This window comes from Miscanthus floridulus, chromosome 17 (assembly GCF_019320115.1).
Source record: "Miscanthus floridulus cultivar M001 chromosome 17, ASM1932011v1, whole genome shotgun sequence".
Classification (NCBI taxonomy): domain Eukaryota; kingdom Viridiplantae; phylum Streptophyta; class Magnoliopsida; order Poales; family Poaceae; genus Miscanthus; species Miscanthus floridulus.
Genome location: NC_089596.1, coordinates 70,260,004 through 70,278,673, shown reverse-complemented (window position 1 = coordinate 70,278,673; position 18,670 = coordinate 70,260,004). Strand labels below are relative to the sequence as shown.

At 53.0% G+C, this 18,670-nt stretch overlaps 1 protein-coding gene across 1 annotated transcript; it reads left to right on the top strand.

Moving 5' to 3' along the window:
• Nucleotides 1-933: 933 nt before the first annotated feature.
• Nucleotides 934-1,449, top strand: LOC136515771 (uncharacterized). The gene has a single exon (XM_066509272.1). It carries the CDS (start codon nucleotides 934-936, stop codon nucleotides 1,447-1,449), a length of 516 nt encoding a protein of 171 aa, XP_066365369.1.
• Nucleotides 1,450-18,670: the final 17,221 nt, after the last annotated feature.

Below are 18,670 nucleotides of genomic sequence, written 5' to 3'. Positions count from 1 at the left end.
TTTCGTCGAAAATTTCTAGGGGATCGTATGTCCTATCCTAGGAATTGCTAGGACCTCAAGAGCTGCCAGCAGGACCCCAACGAGTCCCTATGGGATTACATCCGTAGGTTCTCAAAGCAGTGCAACTCCATTCCTGATGTCTTCGACTGTGGACATCATCAGCGCGTTCCTCTCTAGGACAACCTACAAGTGCTTGATCAACAAGCTCGGCTGTGTGAAGCCCCATACCACCCACAACTTGCTCGGCATTGCCATGAACCATGCCTTCGGCGAGGAGGCGGTCGGGGCGGTCTTCAGCGGCAGTTGGGATAGGGGCAAGGCAAGCGCGAGGACCAAGGCGAGTGCCCCTCCACATAAAAGGGCAAGAAGAACAAGAAGGACCAGCGCTAACTGGCCAACCCAACTTTGGTCCCTGTGGTCGACCGAGCGGGCAAGCATCCTAGCAGGGCCAGCTCGACCACTTCGACAAGCTCATGGAGAGTCCATGCACCAACCACGCCTATCCCATCAAATATCTCTACAAGGACTGCGAGCTCCTCAAGCGCTTCCTGTGGCAAGCCACCAAGCCAAAGAAAAGGAAAGTCAAGGAGGAGGTAGCCAAGAAAGGAGGCACGATGGGCAAGGATGAAGATGGCTTCCCTAACCCCGAGGAATGCCTCATGATCTTTGGGGGATCCGACGCTATCCACTCCAAGCGCCTGCACAAAGGTACGCTACAGAGAGGCATCCACCGCTGAGTCAGCCATCCACTCTTTCCTTAGCTGGTTGGACTCTCAGATCACTTTTGATCAGAGAGACCATCCTTCCCACGTCACCCGACCGGGTCGCTACCCGCTCGTCGTCGACCCCATCATCCGCAAGAAGCGCCTCACCAAGGTGCTGATGGACGGAGGCAGCGGCCTCAACATTCTCTACGTCGACACCCTCGATGCCATGCGCATCCCCCGGTCGGAGCTCCGCCCAGTGAGCTCTCCCTTCCACGGCGTGATCATAGGGACACAAGCATATCCACTCGGGCAGATCGACCTACCCGTCACGTTTGGCGACCGCACCAACTTTCGCTCGGAGGTTCTAACCTTCGAGGTAGTGGACTTTCCGGGGTCCTACCACGCCATCTTGGGACGGTCATGCTACGCCAAATTCATAGCGATCCCCAACTACACCTACCTCAACCTGAAGATGCCGGGGCCAAACGACGCCATCACCATAGGTAGCACATTCTCGCACGCCTACACGTGCGACCGCGAGCATTATGAGCTCGCCACTGCCGTCATCAACTCCACCAAGCTCCCGACGCTCAGGAATTCGGCAACTCCAGCAGTCCTCGACTGCAATGGGCCAACCTCCTCGAGTGCCTTCCATCCGACTGACGAAACCAAGGCGGTGGAGATCGACCCTACCGACCCGACCAAGACGGTTCGGGTCAGGGCTAAGCTCCCGACCAAATAGGAAAGCGAGCTCGCCGACTTCCTACGCGTAAAACGCTGTCTTCGCGTGGGAGCCTTCCAACATGCCAGGCATACCGTGGGAGGTCGCTGAGCACGCACTACGCGTCGTTCTAGGCTCAAAGCCCGCCAGGCAACGCCTGCGTCGCTTTGACGACAAGAGGCGCAGGGCCATAGACGAGGAGATCGCCAAACTTCTGGCAGCTAGATTTGTGAAAGAAGTATACCACTCCGACTGGCTAGCTAATCCTAGTTCTTGTGAAAAAGAAGAATGGGAAAGTAGGAGAATGTGTGTTGACTATACTAGCCTCAACAAGGCATAGCCCAAAGGATCACTTCCCTTTACCACAGCATAGATCAGATAGTCGACTCCACCTCAGGGTGCGAAATCCTCTCCATTCCTGGATGCCTACTCAGGCTACCACCAGATCGCGATGAAAGAGTCTGACCAGGTCAGCGACTTCATTCATCACCCTGTATGGTTCGTACTGTTACGTAACCATGCCTTTCGGTCTAAGAACGCTGGCACCACCTATCAACGGTGCATGCAGCGATGCTTCACCGACCAAATCGACCCAGCCCGACCAACCTGACCAAGCCGAGCGACCAAAGCCAACAATCGACGTCTATGTAGATGACATAGTGGTGAAAATGACTCAAGCTAGGCACCTGATCGCAAACTTGGCCGCAATATTCGTGAACCTCTAAAGGTTCAGCAGTCAAATTGAATCCCGAAAAAGTATGTTTTTGGGGTCCCAAATGGGAAGCTGCTCGGATACATCGTGTCCGAGCGCGGCATCGAAGCTAACCCCAAAAAAATCACGGCCATCTCCAACATAGGCCCTATACGCAATGTCAAGGGCGTACAGAGGCTCACCTGCTGTTTGGCCGCCCTGAGCCGGTTCATCTTCCGACAAGACGAACGGGGGATGCCTCTCTACAAACATCTCAAGAAGACAGACGCATTCGTTTGGACAAAGGAGGCACAACAGGCTTTGGAAAGCCTCAAAACGTCACTGACGTTGGCCCCAATCCTCGTCGCTCCCAAACGGAGAGAATCCCTCCTCTATATTGCGGTAAGCAACCACGTTGTGAGCGCCGCCTTCGTCGTCGAGAGGGAGGAGCCGGGACACCCCCTGAAGTTCCAACGACTGGCGTACTTCATCGGTGAGGTACTCACCGACGCCAAAATTCGCTACCCCTAGGTTCAGAAGCTTCTATACGCCGTGCTAATGGCGACCCAGAAGCTCCCGCACTACTTCACCGACCATGAGGTCATGGTCGTCACCTCGTACCCACTCAGGGAGGTCGTCCGTAACCACGACGCCGCCGGCCGAATCTCCAAGTGGGCTCTCGAGCTCATGGGCCACAACATCAGGTACGTCCCCGCACCGCTATTAAGTCTCAGGCTCTTGCCGACTTCATCGCCGACTGGACGGAAGTCCATCTCCCAACCCTGAACATCACCCACGAGTACCGAACGATGTACTTCGACAGGTCGGCCATGGCGCCCAGCTCAGGGGCTAGAGTGGTTCTGATCTCCCCGGATGGGAGAAGGCTCCGCTACGCGATCCGTCTCCATTTTTCAGCCTCGAACAATGTCGCGGAGTACGAGGCCCTCATCAACGGACTGCGCATCACCGTCGAGCTCGGCGCCACGCGGCTGTATGTCCATGGCGACTCAGAGTTGGTCATCGACCAAGTCATGGAGTCCTCCTACAAGAGCCCTCTCATGGCGACGTACTGCCAGGAGGTGCGCAAGCTCGAGGACAAGTTTCGTGGGATCGAACTGCATCATGTCACTCGAAAGGACAACGCCGCCGCCGACTTCCTCGCAAAATTGACGGCCAGACGGGAACCACCCGTCGACGGGGTCTTTGTAAACGACCTCCATGAGCCATCTGCCCGCATCCGAGAGGATCCGACCCAGACGCGCTCCAACACCAATTTGGCACTCGGGGGCTCCGACCCCAAACGTGCCCCGACCCCGACCGAGCGATCGGGGGCTCCAACCTTGGCGCCTCCGTGGCAACGTCGCCCGGCGACGTCGTCGTGATGGCACCTAGTCCAGACAACTAGAGAGCACCACTGCTCGCCTACCTCCTCGAGGAGGTTCTCCCACCGAAAAGGACTGAAGCACGACGAATCGCTCGACGCTCCAAGACGTTCATCACCATTAGTAACGAACTTTATAAGCGAAGTCCGTCGGGGGTGCTCATGAAGTGCATCCCGACCGACCAGGGGAAACAGCTTCTCGAAATCCATGCCAGAATCTGTGGATATCACGCGGCCCTAAGGTCGCTGGTCAGGAAAGCCTTTTGCCATGATTTTTACTGGCCCACTGTGCTGCGAGATGTAGAGGAGGTGGTCCGCAGGTGTGAAGGATGCCAGTTCTACGCTCGACAAACTCACCTGCCAACATAGGAGCTTCAGACCATCCCCATCACCTGGCTATTCGTGATCTGGGACCTCGACATGGTCGGACCCCTCAAAAAGGCCCCGGGTGGCTTCACTCACCTAATTGTGGCGGTGGACAAGTTCACCAAGTGGATAGAGACGAAGCCCATCACCAATATCCGCTCAGAAGAGGCGGTCAAGTTCTTCCTCGACATCATCTATCGGTTTGGTGTTCCTAACTATATCATCGCCGACCAATGAACAAACTTCACCGGGTAGAAGTTCTTGGACTTTTGTGATGGATATGGCATCAGGATCGATTGGGCCTCGGTCGAACACCCACATACTAACGGTCAGGTCAAATGGGCCAATGGCATGGTCCTTTAAGGACTCAAGCCCTGCATCTTGACCGACTCAAAAAGTATGCCAGGTGTTGGGTTGTAGAGGTCCCTGCAACCCTCTAGAGCCTAAGAATGACCCCAAACCGATTCACGGGGTTCACCCCCTTTCTTCCTGGCATATGGAGCCAAAGTAGTGTTTGCCATCCGACCTCGATCATGGTGCCCCAAGTGTAAAGGCCTTTGTCTGAGACAGAGCCACGGAGGCTCAGTAGGACGTGGTTGACCTACTCGAGGAGGCTTGTGAGACGACTATCATTCGCTCCGCTCATTACCAGTAACTCTCCATAGGTACCATGAAAGAAAACTCAGGGTAGGATCCTCGAGGTTGGTGATCTCGTACTCAGGAGGACCCAGTCAACCAAGGACAAACATAAGCTCTCTCCACCATGGGTAGGATTGTACATGGTGGCCAAGGTGATTCGACCAGGCGCCTACCGCTGAAGGATGACAATGACAACATTCTCACCAACACATGGAACAATGAACAGTTACGTCGTTTCTTTCTCTAAAATTCGGACTTACCGTTTGTTTCCATTCAATGCTTGATCCTGCAGCACCCTAGACCGAGCACTCTCGGCCTGGGTCGCTTGGGGGCTCCACGGGGGTGCGATACTACCCTTCTTCTTTTTTACTATCATATAGTAACACTTTTCGCCCAAACAAAAGGGCGTCGCTTAAACGAAAGGGCATTCCGTTCCTTTGATTACCCTACGTAACTTGCGCTTTAACCTCCCGACCGATCACACCCCGCCACGACCTACGGTTATGAGCAGCTAAGCCTCGCGGGCCACGCCCGGGTTCTTAAGGTTGCAGCCTACGGGTCAACGGGCGAGTGCGAAAAAGAAGAGACAAAAGACAAAATTATGCAATGATAAAAACAAGGGCGGACGGGACAAGCTTCCCCTCACAAGTGATTTCATCACAAAAGAAAACTTAAAATATTCACGAAAATAAAACTGTTCCCACGGGGGCTCCCCCACGAATTCATCTTTTACATAAACTGACTATTTCTACTCTAAACTCTATTGTGGCCCCCCGGCGGCGTCGGTTAACGGTGCGATTGGCGAGGATGAAGGCAGCTCGGTTGTGGTCGGGACGACGATGCTTGGCTCGGTTGCGGTCGGGACGATGTTTGGCTCGATAGGGGGCAGGACGAAGCTCGCCTACGATCTAGCCTCCGCTGCCTCTGCAGGTTGGACGACGTCTTCCCGGCGCACATCTGCGGCCACGGTCGAACGGCGAGCCTCCATCACCCACTGCGCGGTGACCTGCTCAGCGACCATCTGTGCGTGCGGCACCAGACTTTCCCCTAGCGCATGGATCTCGTTGCGCTACACCCTTCTGCATATCCTCTGCAGATGGCCACGAAGTCCAGATCGGGGAAGTGGGTCACCACCGAGATCAGCACCCCCGACATCCCGTAGAACATGCCGTCAGAGAAGAGCGCCCGAACTTCATTCGGGGCCTCCGCTAGTTGGATGGCGGACGTACTGGTGCTCGGTCCCGACCCGAACACCTCAGAGACCACCACTTGCGCAATGTTGTGAATCTGGTCAAGCTCTCCCTCGAGAGCACATCACTCCTCAAGGGGCTGGGCTAGTGCCTCCACACCCCAACCGACCGCCGCTTGGACCGTCTCCAGCTCTTGCTCTAGAGAGCCGATCTTTCCACCCAGTTCTGGAAACGAACGACAAATTCAGGAGCAAGGAAAAGAAAAAATAAAGGCATCAACTGAGGGCAAAATAGGTACGTACCGAGGCTGGCGCTTTTGAGAATGGAGAGCCCTTCCTCTTACCGGGTCACCCTCTCGGGCAGCCGAGTGTTCGACTCCTCTACCCTGAGCATCTGCCTCCAGAGCACGACAACATCTCACTCGACGTCCGACCAGGCCTTCTGCTCCACTTCCAGAGCCTCTAGGAACTTCCTGAGCGCCGCCTCGGTCTCCGCCAAGTGGGCCTTTGCCACATCGAGCTCAGCAGCAGTCGCTTGCTCGACCACACGCATCTCTGCCGCTCGTGCTCCTATCGCCTTGGCCGTCTAGTCTTGGGATTCACGGTGGGTGGACTCTAGCTGGTGCCTAAGCTCATCGACCCGTTGCAACGCCACCGCTTCTTGCTCCATCCAATCGTGCTCCTCCCAGAGAAACTAGGACTTACGGATCGACATCATCTCCAGGTCCTATGAGATAAGAAGCAAGCGTGCTGAGACAACCATTTAAATGCCAAGGAATCAAAAACAACACCAGGAATGCACAAAACTTACCTCTGCAATGCATGGTAGGTCCATAGTCATGGCCTGATGGATGAGCTCAATCCTCTCCAAGGCATCCTTGAGCCTCGCCTTGGTAAGGGTGAGATCGGACTCCATCGACACTCCTCTCTCCCCAAGTAGGTGCCAAAGGTTTACCTCCTCATCGCGAAGGATGAATCGGGCCTTTCCCGGCTCACCAGGGCAAAGGGCACACCAGCTTGTGGGTCGCCCCCGATCCGCTGGAAGATCCAGCCATCGCAGTATCAAACGATGACTGGATCATCACCAACTCCCAGGACGACGGGATGGCTGGCGGCTCCACCCTGGTGTCTTCCTCGCAGTCGAAAGGGATGTCCACCGCTAGGACTCCACGGCTCGCCGATGGCTGCTATACCTCCAGCCTGGTCGTGGCTCCTTCGGACCCCTCCAGCTCTGACCAAGCGAGCAAACCGTGCGCTCCTCCACTAGGCGAGACAGGGAGCCCAGTTTCCCTCCTATCCGCCTGCGCGACTGGCAGGGCAGGGACTGCAAGAGTCACCTCCGACCCAGCCTCCGCCATCACCATGGGGATCGCCGCCATCACGACCACCGCCATGCTCACCATCGGTCGGGAAGATGCAACCCCCATTAAGGAAGGTCGCCCCGCCACTAGCCTACTTCCCCCTTCGCTCGTCGTAACACGCCATAGGCTGGGTCTCCACTCTTCTCGCACGGGAGGTGGGGAGATCCCCAGTCCTACCGGCTCCTGGCCGCTGAAAAAAAGGGGACAAGCGTGAAAGGATCAAGATGCCCAAGAGGGGGGTGAATTGGGCTAATTCTAAATTTTCTTTCAATAATTAAATCGTATTGATAGCCCAATTAACCCCTTGTGGCTAGAAAGTGTTTCTAATGTTCTATCGCACAAATAGACTTGCAAACTAAGTTCCAATCCTACTCTAGCATGGCAATTCTAGGAATATAAATGACAAGAATTGAATTGCTCAAAGTAATGCTCAAAGTAAATGCTCAAAGTAAAGAGAGGAGAGGAAACGCGGCGATGTTTTGCCGAGGTATCAGAGAGTCGCCACTCCCCACTAGTCCTCGTTGGAGCACCCGCGCAAGGGTTTAGCTCCCCCTTGATCCACGCAAGGATTAAGTGCTCTCTACGGGTTGATTCTTCGACACTCCATCGCGGTGAATCACCCACAACCGCTCACAACTTGAGTTGGGTCACCCACAAGGTCCGCCGGGTGATCACCAAGCTCCCAATCACCACCAAGCCATCTAGGTGATGGAGATCACCAAGAGTAACAAGCACGGACTCTCACTTGACCACGCGAAGCCTAATGAGAACGGTGGATGCACACTTTGCTACTCTTGATTCACTAATGAGGCTACTCTCTTGGATTCTCAAATCTCAATCACCTCACTAGGACCTTACTCTTCTTTGCACTCACAAACGTGTTTCTCAGCTATTGGAATGAGCAAAATTGACTCCATACACGAGTGGAACTTCTATTTATAACAAGGGCTGAAAAACGAACCGTTATGTGCCTCTACGGGGTGACCGAACGCTCCGGTCATGTTGACCGGACGCTCCGGTCAGTTCAACCCGCACACCAGTGTTTAAGTGTTGACCGAACACTGGCAGGGTCCGGTCACCACTGATAGGACGTGTCCGGTCCCATTTTTTCCTCACTGGATGCTTACTGTACTCGACTGGACGCTGGATCCTCAGGGTCCGGTCAGAATTGACCGGACGCGTCCGGTCGCAGATTCACTCTTCTGGAACCTTACTGGAGTCGACCGGACACTAGTCCTCAGCGTCCGGTCACTCGACCACTCAGCGTCCGGTCACGCCAGACGCAATCTCCTTGGTCAAATGAACTGACCGGACTCTGCGGCCAGCGTCCGATCGCTCCGGAGCTAGCGTCCGGTCAGTATTTGACCCTCCATTCACTTCCAACTTTCGATACGTAAATGAAGTTTGCTCCAATGGATCTAAGGGCTTTGTAGGAGCTACCTAGTGCTAGACTTAGCAAGTGTGCACCACACCTAACTCACTAGACTCACCTAGGTCAAGCTACCCGTCCATACCCCCCTTAATAGTACGGCTAAAGGAAAAAATAAAGTCCTAAACTTCTCTAAGTGTCTCTCCAACTCCAATTGACACTTAGAACTAGTCATCCTTAACCTTGTCGTCCATCCTTTGAAAACCAAAATGATTCCCATCGTAGGGGCATGACATCCATGATTGCCCAATCGATCTCTATTACCATGACCTAACTTAATTGCCTCTGCAAAACACACATTAGTCATAGTAATCTTGTATTGCCATTAATCACCGAAACCCAACTAGGGGCCTAGATGCTTTCAATCTCCCCATTTTTGGTGATTGATGACAATACCACCTCGAGTATGAAAAAGAGTTGAGGTTTTTATCATGCTTAGATCATATAAGCTTTTGTCAATAAGAACAAAAGAGTTAGGCAAGCTTATATGACCCAAGCTAACATAATGTACTCAAAAGATATGAACTAAGCATGAGTACAAATCACAAAGCTCATTCGCATCGGAGTATCAACGCGGAAACAAAGCAAATGAGCAAGACACAAGTGATATGACATAAATAATCCAAAATATAGAGCACACATGTCATATATCACAATCACGTGGATATCACTATCACATAGACATAGTTTAATGCATGAAGGTAAACACACGAATGCATAATAGTAATAGTGTATCACACAAATAAAACTCCAAATGTATATAATAAGCTAATAATAGATAACTAGCTCCCCCTAAATGTCGCTCCCCCTGAGTCTACATACTCGAACCCTCTCCCCCTTTGGCGTCAAACACCAAAACCTAAGGGCCGGTCAGCGGGGCTGCAGCGGACGAGTCGGGCGCTGAATTACGAGGAGCAAGCTAAAACTGGGCGCCATCATCTGACCCTGAGCTCTGTGCTGACGGACCCTCTATGGCTGGGAGCGTCGCTGAAGCGGTCTGGGTCTGAGCTGGGGCAGGTGCTGCCTGTGATGTTGCTGGTATGTCTGTCGTAGGATCTGAAGATGCAACAGAAGAAGGGAGCCTCTGAGTAGTCACGGCGACGGGAGCTGCTGTAGGACCTAGGGCATGGATATGTGGTGGTGTAGGCATCCCTGTCAACTCGCTAAAAGATGCTCCAAGACTCCTGGAGACTGACGTGTCAGGCACAAATAGCGAGGATGACTAATCTAGTGTGAAGCCTGTCTGAAATGGTGTGAACTGCGGGGATACCACTGGCGAGGATAACCACTAGGACACCTATACTGTGGGAGGCTGTCCCTGACTCTGAAGCCCACTGGGCTGTACTGCTGGAGTCGTCATAGTGGTAGCAGGCTAACCAATCTGGGGCGAAGATTGTGGCTGTGGGGCCCCAATGGCTGTCACTACATGCTGCATGAATCCCAAAAGCTGCTGCTGCATGAGTAACTGCTGCTGATGCATCTGCTGCTGCTACTGGAGGACCTGCTGCTGTCGCTGGAACTCGTCCTAACGAGCCTGAAACTGTGCAAAGTTGGCAGCGGTCTCCTGAGCCTGTCTAGCCTGATCCTGCTGCATCCGCTCAAGGATAGCAATCAAAGAGGGGTCCGTCTGTGGTGCAGGTGGAGCGAAGCTAGAACTGCCGGCCTCTGCATCATGTCTACGTGGAGGCATCCGAGGAATAGACCGTTAGTCATCGTCTGAGCTGTCACTAGGCTCGCTCACCTCCAGCTGTGCCTCAAGCTGCTCCTCCTCAGTGGCGGCTATGCCTCTAATAATCTCGTCCTGCTGAGCTGCGGACTCTGGTACATCTGGATGATGGCGAGGCTGAGTGGGTGTCTGATCCTCTGTGCCATGTTATAAGCTAGAAACTCACTGGTGGCACCTCTGTACTCTGCAACCATCTCTGGTGTCCTAACTTGCATAGCCTTGAGAATGAGGATTGTGATCCAATATGCATATGGAAGCTGCCTGCAACCCTTGAAGCCCTCAGCTATAGTATCCTCCATCTCTGATGGAAGGAGGTCCCAAATATCAAACACTGTTTGCTGCATCAGGGCGTTGAGGAGCCAAAGCTGGAGGCGAGTCAAACCCTCTCTGTATCCCATCCTGTGAAGTAGTGTCCTCGTTATGATAGCCTCTAGCACTCTAGCTGTAGGAGTAAGATCACTGGGGTTCCTCGACCCCTCACCAAAGGGCTCCTTGAAGCAATGGCGCACAAGATCTGTAGGGGGCACCAAACCACCATGAGGACGCCTAGGAGGCTCTTGTTGTCCATAACATACCTCATGTAACTTGACAAGCTGCTCCTGTAGCCTCAGTATCTCCCTAGCCATCTGACTCATCATCCTGTAGTCTCTGCCTCAGAATGCAACGTGAATAAAGTTATGGTGCGGGTCAATAAAGAGGGAAGCATAGAACTGACGAACCCACGATGGAACATATAGTCCTGTCCGTCCAATCAAATCTGTCAGACCCGACAGATATGCAAGGTAGGGGCGAATATGCTGTTTAGTTGCTGCTACTATAGCCTCTATGCTGCAGACTCTCTAAGATCTGAAGACTGCTCCACTGTTTAGATATGCATTGTAGAAATCTTTCTGGAGCGGTGTGTAGAATCCCTCAGATGCTCTCTCATCCTTCCTCGGAGGAAACCACACCACAAACTCTACAAACCTCTGCTGCCGAACCTGCTTGGCCGTGGTGGCCCTCAAGTCAAGGTGGATCACTGGAGACGAACCCTATGGTCTAGGCGGTGGACGAGATCCCCTCTGCTGTGTCGGTGGCCTCGGTGAGACTGGAACACGGGTACGACCAGAGCGGCGTAGCTGGGGCTGTGGTGCCTGCTCTGTCTCCTCGGCCTCCTCGGCCTACTCACCCTCCTGAGTCTGCTCTGCTGGCTAGGGCTGCTGCTGTGAAGCCCCCTGAGGCTGACCCTCATCAATAGTATAATGTTGTCCTGCAACAGTGACAGTCCCTGGTGAACTACCAAGAAGGCGCTCAACACGCTCTATCCCAGCCCTCGATGAAAGCGGCGGATCTGCAATCACAACCCCACTGTGAGCACCTCCTCTCTCGGCACGCTCTGCGGCCTCTGCAACTGCTGTTGCTCGAGCTGTCTCAGCATCTGGGTACTTCCTCTTCTTGGATGCAATCTTCATTGTCGCCTTGCCTTTTGGATCTACAGGCAAGCGAGGCGAGGGCCTCCGATCATCATCTCTAGGACCACCCCAACATTCTTGGTGCGAGCCATCTGATCTGACAAGAGAAACTGCCGCTGACAAGATCAACTGTCCATTGACACTTTTGAGGCTTGGCCTCGATCCGTACTCGCGAGCTTGGCCCCGAGTTGACTGTCAACTGCCACTGACACCTCAACGGCACCGACTCGCTGCACGATGGAATAGAAGGATATATAAATAAATACGATATATCTAATAGATACGAAACCCTATGAGAGCAAGCAATGTAGGTACGAAATTGAATCGACTGGCATGATACCTGACGAACCGGCGATCCGAGAAGATGAGAAGCGACACGTGGGGAACCTCTGGATCGGCTAGGGTTAGCTAGTCGGCGAGGATCGGCAATGCAATGCGGTGAATCGACGGCCGAGGGTTGCAATGATGGCCCTGGAGCTTTGGCAATGGCACAGATGGCGCTAGGGCGTTGGCACGGCTCGACAACGTGCTGGGTGGCGCTGTTGTGGTGGTTTCTGCGACGTGGGTAGGCAGAGCACGGCGGCTGCGCTGGTCAGGGCGCGGTGGTGCGGTGAGCACGGGCGTGGTGTGGAGGTGAGCGCGCCGCAGACACAGGGAGGCTCACGGGTGGAGCTTGATGGCGCTGGTGCGGGGAAGTGTTGTGCGGGCACGGCAACAGTGGAGGCACGTGCGGACAGAGGCGAGTGCGGGCAGCACTTCGACGACTAGGGCTTACGGCGGCTTGGGACTAGAAAGGCTCGGCGATGTCGACGGTTAGGGCAAACACACGCACGAGATTTGGATTAAATGAGGGTCCCCCAACGAGTCAGAAAAGAAAACGAGGAAAGAGATCTGATGCCGCACGAAATCTACTGACCGGACACTCCGGTGGTAGCGACCGGACGCTACCACCCAGCGTCCGGTCGATTCCAGAGAGGTCCAATTCCTCTGGAATCGCGACTGGACGCGTCCGATGGACACCGATCGGACGCAGCCAGAGTCCGATCAACTCAGCCTAATTCGCCTCCAAACGACCGGACGCTGAGACGTCTTCTGACCGGACGCAGAAAGGCAGAGTCCGATCACTCCTTCACAGCAAGTTCACCTCCTGTGAACTGACCGGACGCTGGACATCAGAGTCCGGTGCAGCGTCCGGTCACTCTTTTCCAGCAAATCTTCAATGATCCAAATAAACACCAATTGAGACTGATGTGAGTAACCTCTCTCAAACCCTCAAGTTTTTCAAAATATTTTACCTTAGGCTATAATTCTTTTTATGAAAACATGCAATAAAAGGGCAAATGGAACAAAACAACAAAACAACATTCATGCATATGCAATACTTGTAAGTAAATCTAGTTGCTTGTCAAGTTTGATACAAGGTTAAGCTTTATACAAAACGCATTTAAGCTTGAAATTTTTTGTTGGTGTAACTAAGTGGGAACGTGTTAACGTTCTGTTTAGTTGTACCGTTTTGCTCGCCACGTCATCCTGAAAAGTTTGTGCGGCCCTAGTTTGGCATGTGGTCGGAGTGTGAGGTACTATGACCTGTGCACACGTGGACGCAGACAAGTCAAAGCAAGGGGGACCTGCCGATCACCCGCAACGTAGAGAGCGGATCCCGTGCACGTGTTGGGAGGAGCCGGGGACAGGGCCTGCTCCGAAAACCGTTGAAGGAGTGGTGGTCGGCTTGTACTGGCTTAAGTTAGAATAGCCATAAAATTCGGAGTAACACATTAGAGTGGTCGGAGAAATCATAATTGCTTTATTAAAGTAAATCGAAAATACAAGTAGGGTACATATCTCAGTAGTTAAGCATAGAAACGTCTAAGCTTGTCGATGTGCCATGAGTTTGGTACGTCCGTGCCGTCCAGGTGAGCTAACCTGTAAGACGTTGGACGTGTGACTTCCTTGATCATGAAGGGTCCCTCCCATGGGGTTGCGAGTTTATGGACACCAGCCTGGTTCGTCTTCCACTTCAAGACCAAGTCCCCGACCACGAAGAAACGCTCTTTAACGTTCTTGTTGTAGTACCTGCGCAAGACAGCAAGGTATTTGGCCATGCGTATGCAAGAATCGAGCCTTTTCTCCTCTGCGCTGTTGACTTCTAGCTCCCGTACTTCATTAGCCTTGCCCTCGTCGAAGTTCTCTACCCGTGCTGATCTGAAAGCTATATCTGGTGGGAGGACTGCCTCAGCGCCGTAAACCATAAAGTATGGTGAGACGTCGGTGTTACGACTGGGCTGAGTCCGGAGGCCCCAGACCACGGCTGGTAACTCCTTAAGCCATCTTCCAGGAGCTTTATTATTTTCTCTGTACATCCTCTTCTTCAATGCGTCCAAGATCATGCCATTTGCTCGCTCGACTTGTCCATTAGCTCTAGGGTGCGCCACCGAGACGTATTTTACAACTATGCTCCTTTCATCGCAGAAGTCCCAAAAAACGTTCCCGATGAACTGAGTACCCAGATCAGTAATGATGCTGTTAGGCACGCCGAAACGGTGGATGACCTGGTCGAGGAACGTGGCAGCTTTCTCTGAGGATGCCTGTACCAGAGGCATGTATTCTATCCACTTAGAAAATTTATCAATTAGCACGAAGATGCATGTAAATTTTCCAGGAGCCGGTTTGAAAGGCCCGATCATGTCCAGTCCCCAGCACGCGAAGGGCCAAGAGGCTGGAATCGTCTGAATCTCATGTGCTGGTACGTGGGTTCTCTTGGCGAAGAACTGACAACCCTCACAGTGGCGAACTAACTTCTCTGCGTCGGCTACTGCTGACGGCCAATAGAACCCTGCTCGGAAAGCCTTACCGACTAGTGTTCTTGAGGCCGCGTGGTTGCCGCAGGAGCCAGAGTGGATTTGGTCCAGGAGATGCTCACTTTCCTCCTGGGTTAGACACTTCATCAAGATTTCCTCCTTTGCATTTTTGCGCCATAACTTGCCATCGACGAGCAGATACTGCTTACTACGACGCATCAGTCGCTCGTTTTCTGTTCGATCAGTATAACCGCTGCCATCTGTTAAGTACTTGATGAAAGGTGTCCTCCAGTCTGGCTTATGAGTGGTCGGAAGCGGCTCGGTTGTGCTTGTTGCCGGGACCGTAGCCACTAGCTGCTGGTCTGGAGCTTTGTCGACCGTAGAATCTTCATTTTCGATGGAAGGCGTGAGCAGGTCTTGGACGAATACGCCATGTGGGATTTTGGCTCGGGATGATCCTAACTTTGACAACGCATCCGCTGCCTGGTTCTTGTCCCGGACCACATGTATGTACTCGATGCCATAGAACCTACCTTCCAGCTTTCTTATTGATTTGCAGTATGCGTCCATCTTTTCGCTGGTCGTGTCCCAGTCCTTGTTGAGTTGGTTGATGACCAGAGCCGAGTCTCCGTAGACATAGAGACGTTTAACACCAAGCTCAACCGCAATGCGTAAACCATGCAGGCATGCTTCATACTCGGCTGCGTTATTAGATGCTGGGAAATAAATCCTAAGGACGTACCGGAGCTGCTCCTTGGATGGTGACACGAAAAGAACTCCTGCTCCCGCACCGTCAATGTTAAGAGAACCGTCGAAGTACATCGTCCAATATTCGTCGGATCCCGGAGAGGCAGGCGTGCTTAAGTCTGTCCACTCGACGATGAAATCTACGAGTGCCTGAGACTTGATTGTAGTACGGCTTGCAAATTCCAAGGAAAAGGGGCATAGCTCCATTGCCCATTTGACGATGCGTCCATTCGCATCCTTATTGCGAATGATGTCCCTCAAAGGATACTCGGTCATGACGACCACACGATATCCGTCGAAGTAATGTCTCAACTTTCGGGATGTTATCAGTATGGCGTAGAGCAGTTTCTAAATCTGTGGGTACCTGGTCTTGGATTCGTTGAGTACCTCACTAATGAAATAAATTGGCCGTTGTACCTTGTAGGCGTGGCCCGGCTCGTCGCGCTCGACCACGATTGTAGTGGAAACCACCCGATCGGTTGCCGCAATGTAAAGTAGGAGAGTTTCGTCTTCTCTGGGAGCAGTAAGTACCAGGGGGTGATGTGAGGTATTCTTTTAGCTGCGTGAAAGCAGCGTCTGCTTCCTCCGACCACTCAAACTTCTTGGATGCTTTGAGCAGTTTGAAGAACGGTAGCCCTTTTTCTCCTAACCTTGATATGAAATGGCTTAGAGCGGCCATGCATCCGGTAAGCTTTTGGACATCTTTCACCTTTTTTGGGGGCTTCATGTCTAAGACAGCTTTGACCTTCTCCGGGTTAGGGCGTATGCCGTCGTAACTGACGACGTTGCCGAGCAGTATGCCAGAAGGAACGCCAAAGATGCACTTCTTTGGGTTTAATTTCCATTGGAACGTATTGAGGGCTGCAAAGGTGCGTTCCAGATTGTCAACAAGGGTACGTACTTCCTTGATTTTGACAACTACATCGTCAACATAAGCCTCAACGAGGCCGTCTCTTATCTCGTCGCTGAGATAGGCCTGTATGGCGCATTGGTAGGTAGCTCCGGCGTTTTTGAGCCCGAACAACATAGTCGTGTAGCAGTAGGTGCCGAAAGGCGTGATGAAAGATGTCTTGATCTGATCATCCTTTTTGAGAGCGATCTGGTGATAACCAGAGTAGCAATCGAGAAAGGAGAGCAGCTCGCAACCGGCGGTTGAATCTACGACCTCGTCTATGCGAGGTAAGCCGAAGGGGTCCTTAAGGCAGTGTTTGTTGAGATCAGTGTAATCAACGCACATTCTCCATTCATTATTCTTTTTGCATACAAGAACCGGGTTGGCTAACCATTCCGGATGATACACTTCTTTGATAAATCCGGCTGCCAAAAGCCGTGTAACTTCTACCCTAATCGCCTCCTTCTTGTCGCGAGCGAACCGTCGTAGCTTCTGCTTGATTGGTTTGGCCTTGCTGTTGACATTTAAGGAGTGCTCGATCAAGTTCCGAGGTACACCGGGCATGTCGGAAGGTTTCCATGCAAACACCTCCACATTGCACCTCAAGAACCTGACGAGTGCGTCTTCCTAATTGGGATCCAGGTTGGCCCCGATGAGGGCCGTTTTGCTGGGATCACCATCGACCAGCTGGATCATCTTGTGCTCCTTGGACCTGATGTTCTTGCGTGGAGCCTCGAGCTCTGGGATCTCCAGGTGGTCGGCTGAGGTCTTCTTAGTGTCGAGCATGGTCTCGGCCATGCGAATAGAGAGGTCGTGGGCCTCTGCTATTTTGAAGCTGTCGTCCTCGCAGGTATAAGCTGCATATACGTTGTCCCTGAGGGTTAAAACTCCTTTCTCGGTAGGCATCTTGAGCACCAGATACCTGTAATGAGGTATGGCCATGAACTTGGTGAGCGACAGTCGACCAAGAATAGCATGGTAGGTGCCATCGAAGTCAGCGACCACGAAGTTGACGTAATCAGTGCGGAAGTGGTCCGGGGTCCCGAATTGCACGGGTAGCGTGATCTGCCCGAGAGGTGTAGAGCTGTCCGGGGAGAACGCCCCAGAACTGTGCTTCGTACGGCTTCAGGTCTGCCTTGGATATTTTCAGGGCGGGCAGGCTGTTTTTGAATAGTATATCAATGGAGCTGCCGCCGTCGATCAGTACCCTGTCGAACTGAATCTTGTTGATACAAGGATCGAGGACCAGGGAAAAACGCCCTGGCTCAGGTATGGCGGCCCATTGGTCCTTCCTGCTAAAGTAGATTTCACGGTGAGACCACGGAGGAAGCCGCGGATCGGTAAGAAGGTTGTCGTTCTTTGCCACGTTCAAGCAAGCGCAGGCGAGCAACTTGCATTCTCGTTTGGTCTCAATGGACACCTTGCCGCCGATGATGGTGTGCACGCGATCAGTCGGCTTGACGTATTTATGACGAGGGTCTGCATCGTCGTCGTCGTTGTCCACGTTGCGCTGTTCCCCCACGTCATTAGGCTTGTCGGACACATCCGGAGCCTGTTGACGCGTGTAGATAGTCTTGAGGACGCGGCAATTCTCCATGGTGTGGTTCGACTTGGGATGGAGCTGGCAGGGCCCCTTCAATGCTTTGGCGTAGTCGTCCTCATAATTACGACGTCCGCCGCCCTTTTTCACGGTATTGACCTCGCCGTCGTCTTCCCGAGCATGCTTGCTCCTGTAATCGTCACGGCGGTTGCGCCGCTGATTACGTTGGTCACGGTGGTCGCGGGAGTCGTTGCGCTGGTTGCGGCGGTCAAAATTGTCGTTCCGACCACGGTTGCCACGGTAATCGTCGCGGCGTGGAGGGTGGTCAGAGCGTGGAACCCTTGTTGCTTCTTCAACGATTATCTTTTTAGCGTCGTCAGCGTCTGCGTATTTCTTAGCGGTGGCCAAGAGCGCTATGACTGATTCAGGCCTTTTCTGGAGGAGCTTGTCTCTTAGGGCGTCGTGGAAGCGGAGGCCGGTAACGAAAGCCTCGATTGCTTCGTTGTCGGAGATTGATGGGACCTTGATGCGCATCTCCGAGAAATGCCGAACGTATTCGCGCAGTGGTTCGTCTTTCCGATCTCGGATCCGTTGCAGATCGTACTTGTTGCCGGGTTGTTCACAAGTAGCGATGAAATTGTCGATGAAGGCCTGCCTGAGCTCCTGCCAAGAGTCAAAATAGTTCGCCGGCAAGTTGACCAGCCATTGGTGACCTGCATGACCAACAGCGACTGGGAAGTAGTTAGACATGACGTGCTCGTCAGCCATGGCTGATCGGCACGCAGTTTCGTAGAGCATGACCCATAATTCAGGGTTTTCCTTGCCGTTGTACTTCTGAAGTTTCTCGAGCTTGAAATTCTTGGGCCATATGACTTGGCGAAGGTGTGGAGTGAACTGCTTCAGACCCGACGGGCCATGGGCGGTGTCATACTCCATACGGCGATAGCTTTCATGGGATGCCCGATCATTGGCTCTCTGGTTGATGTGAGCACGCAGATCACGTCCACCGAGGTAATAGCGGAGATCGTTATT

What these genes read in the sequence shown, in the direction of transcription:
- LOC136515771 (XM_066509272.1), top strand. Translation starts at nt 934, where the DNA reads ATGCGCATCCCCCGGTCGGAGCTCCGCCCAGTGAGCTCTCCCTTCCAC.